This window comes from Leuciscus leuciscus (assembly GCF_965113295.1).
Source record: "Leuciscus leuciscus genome assembly, chromosome: 18".
NCBI lineage: Eukaryota > Metazoa > Chordata > Actinopteri > Cypriniformes > Leuciscidae > Leuciscus > Leuciscus leuciscus.
Genome location: NC_138742.1, coordinates 30,961,827 through 30,979,971, shown reverse-complemented (window position 1 = coordinate 30,979,971; position 18,145 = coordinate 30,961,827). Strand labels below are relative to the sequence as shown.

The following is an 18,145-nucleotide window of genomic DNA, read 5'->3' as shown; positions in this document are numbered from 1 at the left end:
TGGTCACAGATTAGAAGTCTAAAACGAGAAATTTAAAGAGAAATGTTGGAGAATTTCTACATAAGATACTCCTACATCGCGTCAGGGGTTACTCTATGGCGCTAGTCGACTCGTGTATTACGTGTACGGTCATCTGCAGGAAGCTAGTTACTATAGCCAATAAAGTTTTACAGATGGAGTCGTATGGATTACTTTTTATGATGGATGGATGCATCTTTTGGGCTTCAAAATCTTGCCTCCCATTATAAAGCTTGGAAGAGTCAGGAAATTTGTAAATATAACTCCGATTGTGTTCGTCTGAAAGAAGAATGTCATATACACCTAGGATGGCTTGAGGGTGAGTAAATCATGGGCTAATTTTCATTTTTGGGTGAACTAGCCCTTTCAGAAACAGTCATGAAAGTGTATTGTCTTTATTTCTGTATTGGGGAAAAACCAAAAGCAAATGTACACATTTCCTCTCACCAGAGCAACCCAGCAACTTTCCATCACAATGTTCCCCAGTGTCCCCCCCCTCTCTCTCTCTCTCTCTCTCTCTCTCTCTCTCTCTCTCTCGTTCTCTCGCTCCTCCCCGTAACCCCTTGCCTCATGCTGTCTAAGCCATTCAAGTAGAACACCGCAGGATTATCCTCTACATGAGCTCCTGACACACTCCAAAACCCAGACCGCATAAGAATCTAGTGGAGAACAAAAAACACACACAGCTAGTATCACCAGCCGGACCTGTGTAATGATATCAGGAACATTTTACTCTTAAAAGGTCCTAACATTGTTTGTGGATGGGTTCACTGTTGGTAAGTTCATAGGGGTTTTTCTTTTTTTTTCAAAACCAAGAGCTAAATTCTGTGTGAATGGAAGAGCATTTCCTTACGTTTGGTTCTGCTAGGGGTGTTTTGGGCATTTTCGAGTAGATCAGTGATTTATCTTTTATGAAAACTACTATCAAAAACTAACATGATATTGCTAGAAATATCCTCTACAAGTCAAATGCTTGGACACACTCCACTGAAATGTTCTTATGTCTTTTTGATCTGCATGCTTTTGATAAAATGCATAAATATATGCCTATGCATTTCTCTAAACATGTATTTTATTATTATTGTTATTGTTTGTTTACATGGGTGAGATTTCGTGGATATTGTAGGAAAAAGTGTCCAGGACGCATGAGGTCCTGTTGAAAAGACATCCCGTGAATCTCATGAAGTTGGTTGAGAGTGAGCAAAGCTGTAATCTAGACTTTCTCCTACAGTCTTCTAAATATCTAAATGACAGTATCATGAATATAAATACTGTAAATAACCTCTTTTGATACGCTTATGTAGCTCAATGGATAATCCTACAGGAATAACAGAAACAGCAGCAGATTCAGCTCTGCAGTGAGAAGTTCACATTACAGCACTGTCTTGTCTTCTGATAATAACTAATGATAGTTTTTTCAAGTTGCTGGCAACAATTTATGTTAGACTCGGTGTAATCACTGTAATTAGCGTATTGTAACTCAGTTCAGAAAATGTTGTGATAAAATGCCAGCGAAGTGACAGAAGCAGCCATTATTTTTCACTTTAGGGCAAATTCACTTTACGGTGGTGCCAGAATTGCACTCAGCATTGGTGCAAAAACATTACTAACCACTTGCAATCGAGTGTCCTCCCCTGTGAAAAAGAAATGTGCTTGATTGTATTGAATGTGAACTTGTAGTGTACTTCAAATCTTAAATGTAAATTTAAAAACTTATAAACATAACATATTAATAAAATTAAAATAAAATAAAAACAGCTTAGGTGTTTCTAAAGAGAGCGCAGTCATGTTTCTTGAAGGGATAGTTCACCCAAAAATGAAAATGTGTCATCATTTACTCACCCTCAAGTTTTTCCAAACCTGTATTTTTTTATTTTTTTTTGTTGAAAACAAAAGAAGATATTTTGAAGAATGTTGTATTTTTTTGCTACTATGGAAGTCAAGTCTACCGTAAAGTGTTTGATTATCAACATTCTTCAAAATATCTTCTTTTGTGTTTAACAGAAGAAATAAATATGGGTTTGAAACAACATACTGTAAGGGTGAATAAATGATGACAGAATTTCATTTTTGGGTGAACTATCCCTTTAACACACTTAAGTGCACTTTGTAGTAATGTCAAATTAAATGTTTTACCTTGAAGTGCATTTTAAGTCACTGTGTTTTTAATAAACTTGTGTAATGCTTCAAAAAAGTGCACTCATTCTGATGTGTTGACTAACAAACTAAAGCGCGTGTAAAGCACTTAAACTACTTTAAGTATAGGGTGTTATTCAATATTAGATTTTAGGTTAATATATTTTAAATTAACTAAATTGCAACTTCATTACAAAAGTGCATTTCTTGATATATTTAAACACAAGACATACATGTTTTAATAAAATTACATTAAAGTATATTCTAGTTTGCCAAATTAGTATATTTGGCAGTAAACTTTTGAAGTAATAATGAAATTACATATAAAGATGTAATTATGTCCTTCTTAAGTGGGTCAAAAAGCACTAAAGGGTTTAATATAATAAGCATATTAAGCATTAAATATAAATTTAAACTATAATACATTTTCATCTAATTTAAAATAACAGTAAGTGTCCTCCTATTACATAATACATTAATTCCACACTTAAGTATAGTCTCTTTTTAAAAGTATGCTACAGTGTACTTCTTTTTCACAAGGATCAGTTATTGTATACCATTATGAGATGCATATGTAAATGAAGTAACCAGATGTGGGCCAGATGTGGGCCGACACTATGTTGCTGTCTGGGTTGCCACATCGTTTCACAAAATCAGCGCTTTGTCTGCTGCAATTAATATTGTGCTATTTAAAAGAGATGGTTTACATGTTTTGTTTATCATAGCACCAATGATTCATCAAATTATGGAGGAGAATTATATAATCAGGCATATATCCAGGTTTATGGGCCCTATTTTAACGATCTGAAACGCAAGTGTCAAGCGCAAAGCGCAAGTAACTTTGTGGGCGGGTCTTGGGCGCTGTTGCTATTTTCCCGGCGGGATAAATGACTCTTGCGCCCGACGCAAATCTAAAATGGGTTGGTCTGAAGTAGCTTCATTATTCATAGGTGTGGTTTGGGCGTAACGTGAAATAAACCAATCAGAGCGTCATCTCACATTCCCTTTAAGAGCAGATGCGCTTGTTCTATAGCGGATTGCTATTGTAATGGCGGATTTGCCAGACGCGCGCCAGGAGCGGTTCACAGCCGAGGAGAGCAACGCTCTCGTCACGGCCGTAAAAGAGAGAAGTTACATTGAAATGGAGAAACCCACCCAAATTAACTTCGGTTAAACAAGCGTATGATAATTTGGGTAAATGTGTAAGCTAGATGTATGCTTTTATAATAAATTGTCTATCTATCTATCTATCTATCTATCTATCTATCTATCTATCTATCTATCTATCTATCTATCTATCGTAATAATGTATGATTTGCAAAAATGAAAACTGCTGCTTCTGTGTAGATGAGAGAATCAAAGTGCGCGTTGTGCACACGCTACATTGATTATGGCCAAGCATGCGCCCTTAAAATAGCATATGAATAACATGCGCAACGCGCCACTGACTTTAAACTATTTTTTCCTGGTTAGTGGCGCAATTGTTTTCTAAACCTGTAAAATAGCATGAAGGAACGTTTGCGCCGGAACACGCCTCCTTTTTTGCGCTGAACCGCCCCCGGGAGCGCAAGTTCATTCCCTAGTTTAGCGTAGGGTGACCAGACGTCCCGAAAAATTCGGGACAGTCCCGAAATCTAAACTGTTGTCCCGAATCTGGCCCTAATTGTCCCGAAAATTATACTAAAGCAAAATCTTGAGTAGTTATTGTCTTATAAACATTAAAAACTGTCTGCGGAGGTTGAGGCCGGCGACACACTGGCTGCGTGGCGTGTCCGTTTTTATGTCGGCTCCCCTGTTAACAGGTTAGAGCTTGTACACTGCCTGCGTGACACTTCTAATCCTCGAGCCGCGCGGAAAACGCGTGCATGCTAGAAATAGAACCGACGCCTATTTTTCACGCGACACGCAAGCGTGTTGGAAGCGTTTCCAGGCAAAATAGAATAGGAAAAGATGTTTGTATGTCATTTTCACATGAAAACATATTAATAAATGACATTTTGATGTTTGAAAGTTTAAGTTTTTACATAAATGCAGATATAAATGTAATAAAAAAAAATATATGATCGATTTTCAAATATTGCACCTGTCAATACAGAACGAAATATTCTGTAGCCTATTTTGCCTATTATTAGAGCGCAAGTTGCTGCAGCCGCGAGGACAGTGCTGCACGCGTAAAGGAGTGATTGATTGTGATTGATTGTTCGCGGCACTGCAAAACGTCGTTTAAGCTTATTAGCGTTAGGCTACACTGAAAGGTCTGATTTATGCACTGTTACTTACAACCCAGCAAGCAATTTTGCGTCTAATAGACGTCTAATAGACGTCTAAACATAGCCTAGACGTCTAGGCTAAAATCAGGCTAATTTTGGGCTGTCAGTGAAAATCTAATAGACGTCTAACCATAGCCCAAGAATAGACGTCTAACCATAGCCCAAGAATAGACGTCTAACCATAGCCCAAGAATAGACGTCTAACCATAGCCCTAGAATATACGTCTAACCATAGCCCAAGAATAGACTAGTCATTAATTAGACCGCTATTAAACGACTACATATATACGTCTAATAGACAGTCAATATGGGTCTAGGCTAAAACAAGGCTGAATTTGGGCTGTCAGTGAAAATCTAATAGACGTCTAACCATAGCCCAAGAATAGACTAATCATCAATTACACAGCTATTGAAGGACTACATATACATGTAATAGACAACAAAATGAGGCTAAAAGATTATTTTCACTCAAATATAACAGGTTTTCATAAATGACAATCATCCAAACAAATGTAAAACATTTAAAAAAGGATTTATTTAAAAAAATAATATTAACAACTTAGACAACATACAAACATAAAAATAGAAAATATGGGAAAACAACTCAAGATAATAAAAATATAAAGAATTTAATTTTATAAAACAAATCAATGGATCCCTTTAACAGTCATTGTTTTTTTTTTCTTTTCACAATGACATTTGAGTTCATGATTTTAATGTTGTTGTTTTTTGTGGCAGACTAAAGAATAATGACAGACTGTTGATCTTTGAATAAAAATATGTTTGGTTCTTTTATTATAGGCTACGCAGTCTGATATCATAGAAGCCCCCCATCCCGTCACCCCAGACCCATAGACCCCCCCCCCCCCGAATTTCAGCCAATCTCATCTGGTCACCCTAGTTTAGCGACGTGCGTCTGTGGAGGGAAAAGCGCGCTTTGCGCGGGTGCAAAATAGGAATGATACATGCGTCGGTGTACAAAGTCAATTGCGCTGGGTGCAAGATAGGGCCCTATATGTGTTTCAACATGAAACATATTAAAAAAGCAGACTCAGCCCAGACAGCAACGTAGTGTCGGCCCAGATCCATGGATTCCACCCGGACCAGATGTGGGCCGGATCTGGGCCGACACTGTGTTGCTGTCTGGAAGGTGCCTGGATCATATAGTGCACGAGTGATCGTGTCCAACTCCTGCAAGTCCTCCAGATCCTGCTAGCCTGCTCCATCCTACACAACCCAAAGCTGACCTGCAAGATGGGGAATTGTGCCACGCTTTCTGCACAGATTTTGATTGGCTGTCAATGTTTTTATTGACATCTGCTGCAGCAAAAGAATCATTCTTAAAGTGATTGCAATGATATGTGTTGTTAATGTTATTCCTGTTGTGTGGACTTATTTGTGCACTATTCACAAACAAATATAATTAATATTTTATCGTCCTTGGTGTAGTTATTAGGGGCCAAGCCCCGAAGGGGATAGCCCCTATTGTATCCATTAGTTTTCTTATTTCCCGAATGGGAGTCAATGGCAGCCCTATCAACGGATACTTGTAGTGATGTAGTGATGGTAATGAATAGTAATTGTACCAATTTTGGAGTCTCTAGGACCAACTCTATAGTGCCACCACCAGTTCAAATATTCAACATTGAAATGGTTTGACTTTTGAACCCTTTGATCTAGAAAAATGACACTTAGTACACCTGATTCCTCTCATCATAATGATCACAATCAATCATCAGCGATGATTCTTACAATCAATCTCAATCAATATCTTACATTAAGACTCCGCCCATTACAGTAGTGGCAATTTTGAAAAGTACAGTATTTATTTTTTCACTACTTCTCCTTCAAATTTTGTCCAATTTTTACGAAAATAAACTCTAGGGGGTAGAGTTCATTTTCATGTATGTTCAATTTCTGCTATTTTTACTTTTCTTTCTCTTCACTGCTCTTGCTGCTGCTTCAGGGGCTTGGCCCCGTATCACTGCTTGCAGCTATATTTCTTTATTCTTATTGAATTGCTCCCCAAGACATCTCTAGCAGAGAAACAATATTCTCTCATTTTGGTCTTCATAATCTGAATGAAAAGAGAGCTGAATACGGACAGTCTCGCTAATCATGAAATATTAGTATTAGTAATATCACTTGTACTGTTGTCCTCCTGACACTGAACACAAAGGGATTGCTGATATCAGCTTCGCCTCTATGTTTTCTATGACATGATGTTAAAATGATGACTGGTTAACCATAAATGAGAAATGTAATGAGTCAGTCTTGGCATCATCATACATGTTGTGAAGTAGAATTGTGAAGTGGATATGGTTTCATGACATGATTCATGGGCACTTCTAATTCAAATTAGTGAGTTATAAGAAAGTACACTTTGTTTTAAGAAAGAATTGTCATGCTTGACCTAGGAGCATTAACATGCATAAAAGCAAAATAATTTGTAGAGGTAACGCTAGAAAAGGTCATTTAAAAGTGTGTTGAGCAAAAAAAGTCAATATATTCTGTGTAAACACTCTTATTGTCTTAAACAGTTTGTTTAGTGTACAGTACCCCATTGTTCAGAAGGAATAGACAGCTTTCTCAGAAATGATTGTAGAAAATCCCATTAAACCATCTATATGCTCTAAAAACAGTCAGTTAGAGAAATTGGGCACAGTGTAGTGTTTAGATGAAGGAATTTTCACATGTGTTTTCATTGTATTTCGAAATAGGCTTTATGTTGTGTTTTTTTAGGCTTAAAGGAAATGTCTGTAAACGTAACGAAACATGTTTTTTCTTACAGTGTATGGTCTGTTCTGTTAATGTATATTCAGTGATTTCAGTACAGTGTGTCTTCATTGAATATGCAAACATCACTAGTGAATAATGATTTTGTTTGAATGAATGAATGTACAGTATGAATGTATGCATGCATGCATGTATGTATGTATGTGTGTATTCATGTATGTATGTATGTATGTATGTGTGTGTGTGTGTGTGTGTGTGTGTATGTATGTATGTGTGTTTGTATGTATGTATGCATGTATGTGTGTATTCATGTATGTATGCATGTATGTGTGTATTCATGTATGTATGCATGTATGTGTGTATTCATGTATGTATGCATGCATGTGTGTATGTATGTATGTGTGTATTCATGTATGTATGCATGTATGTGTGTATTCATGTATGTATGCATGTATGTGTGTATTCATGTATGTATTCATGTATGTATGTATGTATGTATGTATGTATGTATGTATGTATGTATGTGTGTATTCATGTATGTATGTATGCATGTATGTATGCTAGTTAGTTGGCCATTATGTAGCCATGAGGAGCAAATAGCTAATAAACTGAAATCTGAAGACTCTTATAAGATGGCTGCCTGTGTCATTATGCTTCCTCTACTGTGCTCAATATGTGTCATCAGACATTGTGGGCTTAAGGAATCTGGGTTTTAGAAACTGGGTTAAAGACTCATTAAACCACATTCACTTTTGCATTGCTCAGGGGTGCAGGTTTGCTGTGCTATGAATCTGTGTGTATCAGCCTCAGATATAGTTCTAGGTTTGTGAAGCCATGTTGTGGTAGAGTGGGTCACAAAGCTTCTGCTTTATTTTTGCTGTAATTAGTTTTGACAGCAATTGTTTGTTTTCCTTTGATAAGCAATTTGCAGTAAATAAAATGTGTTAATTAGTAACGTAGCATTTCTAGCCTTTTTGCGCATGTAGTCAGCAGACTTATGAGTGTTCACAGGAGTGAAGCTCGAACAGCGGAGCACTGCACCAAGGTCATGGCTATGATTTCCAGCAAGTCATTAACTGATAAAATGCATGTCTTCCTTAAATGCCAAGTCACTTTGGATATATGCGTCTGCCAAACCCTTGTGAAAAGAACACTTTTGAAAAAAGGATCCTTATTACGAATATGTAAAATAATATACTTTTATACATAAGTGCAAACTGAATGCAAGGTTTTCAGACACATGTTAACATGTTATTAATAATTCAATAAAAACATTCTATACCTTACATTTATATTAAATAAAATTTGTTTAATTTAAGGGTGCATTTTGACCCACTAAAAGTACATCTTTATATGGTATTTCATAATTACTTCTTTTGTCTTTGTCTTTTGTCTAGTTAACTCTTTCCCCACCATTGACGAAATTTTCCAGCAATTCGTGTTTTCACTGTTATAAAAAAAAGAGCTGTCTATAAAGAGGACAACTTAAAGAAAAAATCTTGCTATATCAGTGCAAGTAAAAGTTGTGAAGTTACCCAGACAGCAACATAGTGTTGGCCCAGATCCGGCCCACATCTGCTATGGGTCGACATGTACCAGATCCACATGTACCAGATGTGGCCCGGATCTGGGCCGACACTATGTTGCTGTCTGATACGTATAGATAATTATTATTATAAATAAGCATTGCTAAATACCCGACAATTTTTTCTTGAGTACAAACATGGGGAGTGACTTTATTGCATCAGATGTGTTACTTTGCTCACAGCTGATTGGTCCAATTTCAGTTTGAGATCTATAACACAGCACAGGTTAGCCGTTACTGTTGTGATGAACACTGCTAAAAGCCAAACCACTTTCATGGTGTCTAAAACCCTGGGTTGGTGCAAACTAAACTGAAACACACCTTAACCGTCTTCATGGTACTAGCTGGTGTACTCACTTCTCCTTGTAAACAATCAGCGAGAGGTTCGCTCTATGAACGCAATAGTACACTTTTTTTAAACTGGGTACAATGTGATGACATTGGGTCTTATTCAGTAATAATTGCATACCCTATTCATATGCATACTGGAACTTCTAACAAAAACTTTCCACCTAACACCTGTGCACACGAATCTGTTCTTATCATTGTTCAGATGTTGAGGAATTCAGTCTTCTAAATGTAAATGTAAATGAGGTTAGTCATTACACACGCTCAAACCATGCCCATATAAGGGCTTTCCACACAGCCTTTGCGTTCGTCGCTCTCAGCAAACATGACGCTCCCTATTTAAGATCCATATCTGTTTAAAATTCCATCTTAACATGTTTTTAAGGCCTCCAAGAGTATGTGATTTTTGCGTACGAGTGGTTTCTGTGGTTCTTAAATTGTTTCGTAAATTTAGAATACATTTTATAACGAAAGTTATTGATGAATCATGAAAACGTTCGTACGCAGATTGCACGCTCAAATTCGTGCGAACTCATCGAACCTTATGATTTGAAATGATTTGTTTCATTCTTTTTTGAGTGGAACTTCCCCAAACCGGACGTGCTTCCCGTAATCTGAAGTAGAGGCTCGTCGGGAGAACGCAGAAACAGATTTCACATTGGAAGAGAGGCGTACGCACGTGTTTTAGTGTGTCCATTCGTTTCTCTGAATCACACACTCGCACATTATCGAATGTAGGACGGTTTCTACGTAACATTTTATAAATGAGGTCCTCTGGTTATTCCACTGGTGTTTGATAACCACACTTCTTCTCTTGAATCTGAGTATTTTATCTTTTGGTTTATCATTTCCGACAAACGTTTTGTGAAATGTTTTGTTTGAAAATTGTGCTTGTGCTTCCTTTCAAACAAATGCCAGTTGTTTTGATGTTTAGTTATCTACTGAAATGGCATTCATACATATTTTGAGTGTGACTTAGGTGTCCAAACAGTGTCTCTGTGTCTCTCTCTCTCTCTTTTAGTGCTTGAGGAAGTCCGCTTTTCTGCAGACGTGTTCAGTCTTGCTTCGCATCACCCAGCACGATGTCTGGCTCTTACGATGAATCCACTGTCTCTGATGAGGCCATGGACAGCTTTTGGGAGGTACAAAGACCACCGCTTCCTTCCTTTAAATGCTACACTGCTAAGTCATTCAGCCGGTCATCAATAGTTGTGTTGTGATTTAGCCAGCTATAGTTGGAGAACAGGGGGATGTTGTGTTCACAGTCTCAGCATCTGCCAGAATCCTCACAACGAGCTCTATTTACACGACTCTGTCAGGGCCTGTGATGTTGCCAAAGCTCTTCACATCGTCCTTTGTGAGGGTCTGGCAGCCTGTACAATCTTAGAATCATGTCAGTATTATGTCAACATTCAATCATTGCCCAGATAGCGACGCAGACCTGGTGTTTTGTGTGTTTTTGTTTGTGTTTGAGCAGTATTAAGTAGAGGTCTACTTCCAGCCAGGCTATTGAGTTATTAGTGCACCTGCATCCTGACTGTGTGTCAGTACGCCTGACCGTGAATGAAGAGTGTGTGTGAATCAGTGTGTGCTACACTATGAGTTTTTATTTACAGGCTGATTTGACTCTTCAGAGCTTGTGTGAAGGTCAGTGTAGCTGAACGTGAGAGAAAGCACCATGGTTAAACCCGCCTGAAGGAGAACTGTACTATACAATTTGTTAAGAATGAAAAACTCATATATCACTCACTGCATCTTGAGGAATAATTACTCTACGCAAGGATAACGTACATCCTGGCAGTCGTTATAGCAAAACAAAAAACCCAACAAGGTTTGTATCCAGATGTACATCATCCCACTTATTTCACGTCGACTTGCCACATAAGTAAATAAGGCGACACTTTATTTTACAGTGTCCTTGTTATATGTTAAATGTAGTTATAATAGTATAGTGTACTAGGTTACACTTTATTCTACAGTGTCCTTGTTATATATGTTACATGTACTTACCATAGTAATAACAGTAAATTATGCATAATTACATGCAACTAACCCTCAAACAAACCCTAATCCTACCCTAACCCTATAGTAAGTAATTGTAGTTCATTCATATCACTTAAATGTATAATTACACTGTAACAAGGATGCATTAAATAAAGTGTAACCATAAATAATTAGACACACAGGTTACACTTTATTTTAAGGTAAATTTTTTTACAGTAAAATACGGGCAACACTGTTGCCAGTAATATACTGTTAATTGTACAGTTCTTTACTGTAATCTACAGTATGTTACTGTAAAAATGCACTAAATTAAAACTCGAGTTAACTCATTTCACTTGCAGAAACCGACTGCCTTAAATTGATCAAATGTATTAACAAAAATGTATAATGCATAAATAATGTGAGCAAAGTAGAGGTCTTCACGGGTCCACTTGGATCCGAAAACCCGAGGTCCGACCCGAGACCCGAGCGGTTTCGGGTCCAAAACTCAGACGAATGTCTCAGACACGGGTCGGGTTCGGTATTAGTGGCCTCGGGTCTTGGGTAATTTAAAATAAATATGCTTTTTCCAAATGGACCCGAGAAGACCCAAACTATGTTGGGCATTTAACAAAATTGCATTATTTAAAACAACTCTATGACACCGTTCTCTCACTTTTTCTAAGTGAGAGAGCGAATCCGCGCTTCTACGTGCAATGGGCTATAAGCACGGTTGCCTCCGCATTTATTTACTCAGTTATTAATTTGCTTAGTTATATAATTTATAATTTGAATAAGAGAACAACTCCAATAAACTTGGGGTAATCAGAAAAAAAAAAAATTCATTAGGCTACATCATAGATCGGAATTTTCTTCAGGAAACGGGCAGACTTGAATAAATAGCAGCAAACAATAAACGATAAAAATTGCAAAAATTGTTTTAATAATTAATCCAAAGTTTGAACATTTATGAGTAGGCTAAAACATCTTATTTTGAACGTGCGTTGTGTGACTGTTTACAGTAAGCAGACACGTTGCTCAAATAAAGAAAAGTTGCAAAAATAAAGACATATGCCTACATGGTAAATTTGACCTGCTATGGCGGTTCTAATGCCTTGTTTTTAATCTGGTTTTATCTAAACAACTTTTTAACAACGGGATTGTAGGCTAAATAACACAATTTTAGTAAAAGTCAATGACTGGGAGACTTTGGATATTTTATTGAAAATCTGTTATAGGCTACATTTGAAAAACAGCCATCGGTAAATTTTATCCTGTGGTGGTTCTAATGTTAATCATCGTATGGTCCGGTAAATAACATTATGCCAAATTTTATAGGATGTAATGGGTTACCGTGATGTGTGATTGACATTTCAGCACTTCAGCGCGTAGGCCTACTTGCGCGTCTATGTTAAGTGCATTTTTAAGAAACGCAGGGCTGCAGGCTGTGCACAATGTAAATGCCGTTTACGTTCGGGTCCAGTCGGGTTCTAAAGGAAATGGCGTCAGGTCGGGTCGGACTCGGGTCAAATTTTATCGGGTCTGTCTCGGGTCGGGTTTAAAAAAATAAATAAATAATTTATGCACGTCGGGTTCGGGTAAGTAGTGATTCGGGTCGGGTACAGTTTTTAGGACCCGAGAAGACCTCTAGAGCAAAGTATTACTGTGAACTTATTTCATTTGAGACCACTAAAAAACTATTGAACATAAAAAGATTTCCACTTGACCACAAATACACAGTCACACCTGTTAAATAAAGCAACACACAGCTTATCATCAATGTCTATAGATCTTCTCCTGGACTGAAGCACAGGCTCTACTCTTCTGCACAATGGTGACCCAAAAAAAATCATTTTACAGTAAACTACTGGCAACAGTGTTACAGTATATACCTGTTTTATAACTTACAGTTTATTACTGTTAAAATACATTTTGTGGGTGTGTCTTTTTATCTTACGCTGTTAACCCGTTCAACCCCACAGGAAAATCCACACTACAAAGAGTAAAAAGTAACATTGATGCAGTGTTGCAGTGAGATAATTAAGGGAATATGTAAGTGATTGTTGAGCATTAGTGATGAACGCCTGCTGTTAACAAGCAGAATCACTGAAGGAAAGAGGAACACAAGAACAGAAAATAGAGAAACACAAGACCTACAACTGACTTCCAGCCATTACACATTATTACACTTATTATTACCCAGTATGACTTAATTTCTGTCATACATCTACAGAAGATGTTATTGAGATGTTTAATTGAAAATGTTTGTTTTGAAGTTACCATTATAAAGATCAGTGTTTGCTTTAGTTGGGCTCTGGACTCTTGACTTAATAACATTAGTTTCTCTCTTGCTGCTTAAACTGTGTTTTTGCAGATCACACATGTGCACACACATGGTTAGTGAATGATTGCAGTTATATTGATTATGATGCTAAAATCATCATTTAGTCTGTTAATTCAGAGTTTAATCATGTAGCCTATCAAAAATTTTACATTAGCACCACTGTTAAACTACAGCAATGAGTTACTATGATGAATATTTTTAACACATCATGCACAACAAAAGAAACAGAGCAACACTGTATTGTAGAAACACAGAGATATAAAAAATTAGCATGTGAATCTCAACAATGGTGGCAATCATTTTTTTTAAATTCATGCATCAGTGCATGCTGGGAGTTTTATACTATCCTGGAACCCAGCATCCATTGCGACATGAAACTTTTTATTGTCACCATTGTTGAGATTCATGTGCTGATTGTTGGTGTCTGTGTGTGTCTGACACAAGGAGGAGTTCAAAATGTTTTAATGCACTATATGATTTCAATATTCTTCAGAATAACTGATTACAGATTTCATGTTGTAGATTAACAGATATATGATAAATATTAAATACCCATAAATTCAAAGCTTATATACAGGTTATGATCAGAGTTAGTGGAAGCCATGTCCAGGATGATTATGGCATCATCTCAACAGCCTAAAATATCTGATCAACTTCCTCTTGACTTTCTCTTGCCATAACAAATGTGTTTTATAAACTCAGAGTTAAAGCAGCCAGAGATAAACTAACATTATAAAGTCAAGGGTCAAGAGACCAAAGCAAATACTGATCTCCATCATGGTGATAATATCTTTATTATTTTCAATAAAATATCACCAACTAAATATCTGTTAATTCTCAAGAACGTTTGTACATGTGTGAAAGAAATAATAGTAAACTGGTTTCCCACTCAGTGTTGCTGGAAGTCAGTTTTAGCTCTAGTGTTTCTCTTTTTTCTGTTCTTGTTTCTCTGTCCTTCAGTGATTCTGCTTATCAGGTGTTCATCAGTGTCTCAATTCACTCACTTCTTTTCATTCACTCTGTCAAGGGGACAAAACAGTAATAACACATGTAACATGTAACAAGGTCACTAAAATAAACTGTTACCGTATACTAAGTAAATTTAGCATAATTATATGCAATTAGCCCTAAACCAAACCCTAATTCTAACCCTAACCCTATAGTAAGTACATTCATTCATATTACTGAAATGTATAATTACAGTAATAATGTAATATAGTATAATACGGTAACAATGACACCTTCAAATAAAGTGTAACCAAATAAAGTGTAACCATAAATAATTTGACACAAAATATTGATTTGAGCTGAAATATATGATAAGCTTCCATGAAGAAAAGCAGTTCCTGACAAGCAGCTTTGAGCTAACGAGTTCAAACAAGATGAAGATTTAAGAGATAATGTACAGTCATACCACAAAATAGGCTGCACAATTTTCACTGCATAAATAATGAGGGGGACATGAAATATTAATTTGAGAAGAAACCATTTTATTGTCACCATGAAATCAAAATTGACAAAACATTTTTTTATTTAATTTTTTTTATGGAATATTGCAGTATTTATGAGTAATGATTTATCTGTGAACATCATTATTTGCTTAAATTCATGTGCCTCGCAATCTTTAATCAAAATAACTTCCTCTCCCTCTTGCAGCGACATCATCTCTTCTCTTCTCTGATGACGAGGGCGGGGCAACCTGTCACTCACATGAGATCAGCCAATAGCAAACCACAACCATCCAATCAATTCCACATGGACAAAATCAAACCCCGCCCCACATTCGTTCTTGTTCCAGAAGCTATTTCTCTCGGATATACGTCACTATAGGGAAGAAAAGACTATTTCATGTCGACTTTAAAATCTTACCTGCTTGTTATTTTATAGTCCATAACAGTGTACAAAACAATCGTTTGTCTAGCAGCAAACGAACACTTTCAATATTACCATAGGCCTACTGTTAATATGAAAGTCATCTTGTTTTAATTTACAGTAAATACAATCGATAATTGATTGGTAATTTGAAAGAAACGAGAGAGAGCGTGTCCATCCGTGGTGCAATACGCGAGACACGGATGACCATCAGTGCTATTAGTGATGGTCATTATTGGGTAATAACTGACCAATCAGAATCAAGCATTTCAGAGAGCTGTGTAATATATACTGCCCTCTAGAGATGGGCATTATACCTGCTGATTTTTCAGCATTTTGCCTACATCAGTCATTTTAAAAGGCATTCAAATAACCTGTGTTGTTTATAAATTCAGGCTATGTGGAGACGTTGTGTCTATCGTTGGTTTAAACTTCCCTGAGCTTTCTTGGACGTGTGTGCAGTCGGGATGTCATTGTTAGTGCAGTGAAGCGCAGGATTAGAGCACTAGCAGCACATGGACACAAAGCTGTGGCAGTCATTGCATAACTTCACATGCACAACAATGAGTCCCATCCCCCTCATATCATCTCCTCTCCCACTCGCACTCATTCCTCTGTGCTTCCTTATGCCCCCTGCAGGCACCAGGGGGAACTACACGCTCCTCCTGCGGAAACACAAACATTTCCTGAGAAAATAAATAAATACTCAATTATTATATTATATTATATTATATTATATTATATTATATTATATTATATTATATTATATTATATGAATTATATTATATTATATTATATTATGTTATGTTATGTTATGTTATGTTAAATTATATAATATTATGTTATGTTATGTTATGTTATGTTATGTTATGTTATATTATATTATATTATATTATATTATTATATTATATTATATTATATTATATTATTTGAATTATATCATATTATATGAATTATATATTATATTATGTTTTGTTTTATTATTTGAATTATATCATATTATATGAATTATATTAAATTATGTTATGTTATATTATGTTATGTTATGTTATGTTATGTTAAATGATATTATATTATATTATATTATATTATATTATATTATATTATATTATATTATATTATATTATATTAATTGGTGTAAATTCAGTTATTATTTTGTCTTATTTGTACATTACCATTCAAAAGTTTAGGACTTTTTTTATTTATTTTTTTATTAATACTTTTATGCAGCAAGGATGCAGCAAATTGATAAAAAGTCACAGTAAAGACATTTGTAATGTTACAAAATATTTCTATTTTAAATAGATGCAAATTTTTTACAGTGATTTCTGAAGGATCATGTGACACTGAAGACGAGGAATGATGCTGAAAATCCAGCTTTAATCACTGGAATAAATAGTATTTTAACATAATATTCAAATAGAAAACAGTTATTTTGAATTGTAATAATATTTCACAATATTACTGTTTTTACTGTATCAAATAAATGAAGTCTTGGCAAGCGTAAGAAACTTCTTTCAAAAAACACGAATGAATCTTTTGTACAGTAGTGGTATGTACACATCTGTTATGTACAATAACTTAATCAGGGCAGTACTAAATTTAATAACTAAATGCACTTTTCAGAATCCCTTTATTATTATTATTATTATTTACTTTTTAAATGAAAAACATCTTGTAGATTCTGCGTGGACTATGTAAACGTATGAGCAGAATTGTACATCAAGTTGCATGTAATATGATGTGAAATGAATTATTAATTTTTTTTTTTTCTAGGTGGGGAATTATAAGCGTGCAGTCAAGAGAATCGACGACGGCCATCGACTTTGCAATGATCTTATGAACTGCCTTCAGGAACGCACCAAGATTGAGAAGTCCTACAGCGCGCAGCTCACCGAATGGTCCAAAAGGTGGAGGCAACTGATCGAGAAAGGTCAGTTATATCAGTCTCAGTCTAAAGCTTCTTTCTTCATCCGCTCAGGAGTTTTTAAGCAGTTATTTTATTTAATGAACTGTGATTTAAACCATAGCCATAAAAAAGTTTCATTTATAAGTTCATACATCTCTGATTTTGTCGCCTCTGTTTTGTTTGTGTGTGTGTGTGTGTGTGTGTGTGTGTGTGTGTGTGTGTGTGTGTGTGTGTGTGTGTGTGTGTGTGTGTGTGTGTGTGTGTGTGTGTGTGTGTGTGTCCAGGGCCTCAGTACGGTTCTGTGGAGCGAGCCTGGTTAGCTATGATGACAGAGGCTGATAAAGTGAGCGAGCTTCATCAAGAGGTGAAGAACGGTCTGATGAACGAGGACATTGAGAAGGTGAAAAACTGGCAGAAAGACTCATACCACAGACAGATGATAGGAGGCTTCAAGGAAACCAAAGAGGCAGATGAGGGCTTCAAGAAAGCCCAGAAACCCTGGGCTAAGAAACTCAAAGAGGTACAAAGAAAAGGTTTTAACTGTCAATTCTGTGTTAATGTCACTTTATGGCTTTAAAAAAAAAAATATATAGCATGCAGTCTAAAATTCAACTGAAGTGTTATGCTTAATATATGTTTGCATGTCGAAAGGAACAGTTTAAATTATTTCATCATTTACTCTGTATGACTTTCTTTCTTCTGTGAAAGACAAAAGGAGAGATATTAAAGACTGTCCTGCTCGCTTTTCCCCCAAGGCAATTATAATTAATGAGGACTAAATCTTTAAAGGAAAAGCACCATAAACTAAATATACCAAGTAATATGTGATTGTGTGCATTGTGTAAACGTGTTTGTTATTCACTGATAATCTTCCCATTGTGTGAGATATTAACTTCTATGACTGGATTATTGAATCAGTCACTTAAACTCGAGAACCGGATCAG

At 36.1% G+C, this 18,145-nt stretch overlaps 1 protein-coding gene across 3 annotated transcripts in view; it reads left to right on the top strand.

The window, feature by feature from the left end:
- Nucleotides 1–18,145, top strand: part of pacsin1a (protein kinase C and casein kinase substrate in neurons 1a) — a 257,166-nt gene that overhangs the window by 28,814 nt on the left and 210,207 nt on the right. For 2 of the 3 annotated variants that reach the window (XR_014199689.1, XM_082145175.1), the window contains exons 2-4: nucleotides 10,115–10,235; nucleotides 17,069–17,225; nucleotides 17,486–17,721. Coding sequence is in view for 2 of the 3 variants with exons in the window: in XM_082145175.1 (XP_082001301.1) it covers nucleotides 10,176–10,235; nucleotides 17,069–17,225; nucleotides 17,486–17,721 (453 nt within the window). In the remaining variant the exon portion in view is untranslated. Of the gene's footprint in view, nucleotides 1–627; nucleotides 795–10,114; nucleotides 10,236–17,068; nucleotides 17,226–17,485; nucleotides 17,722–18,145 lie in introns of those variants that run through there. The other variant, XM_082145176.1, reaches the window with a different exon arrangement.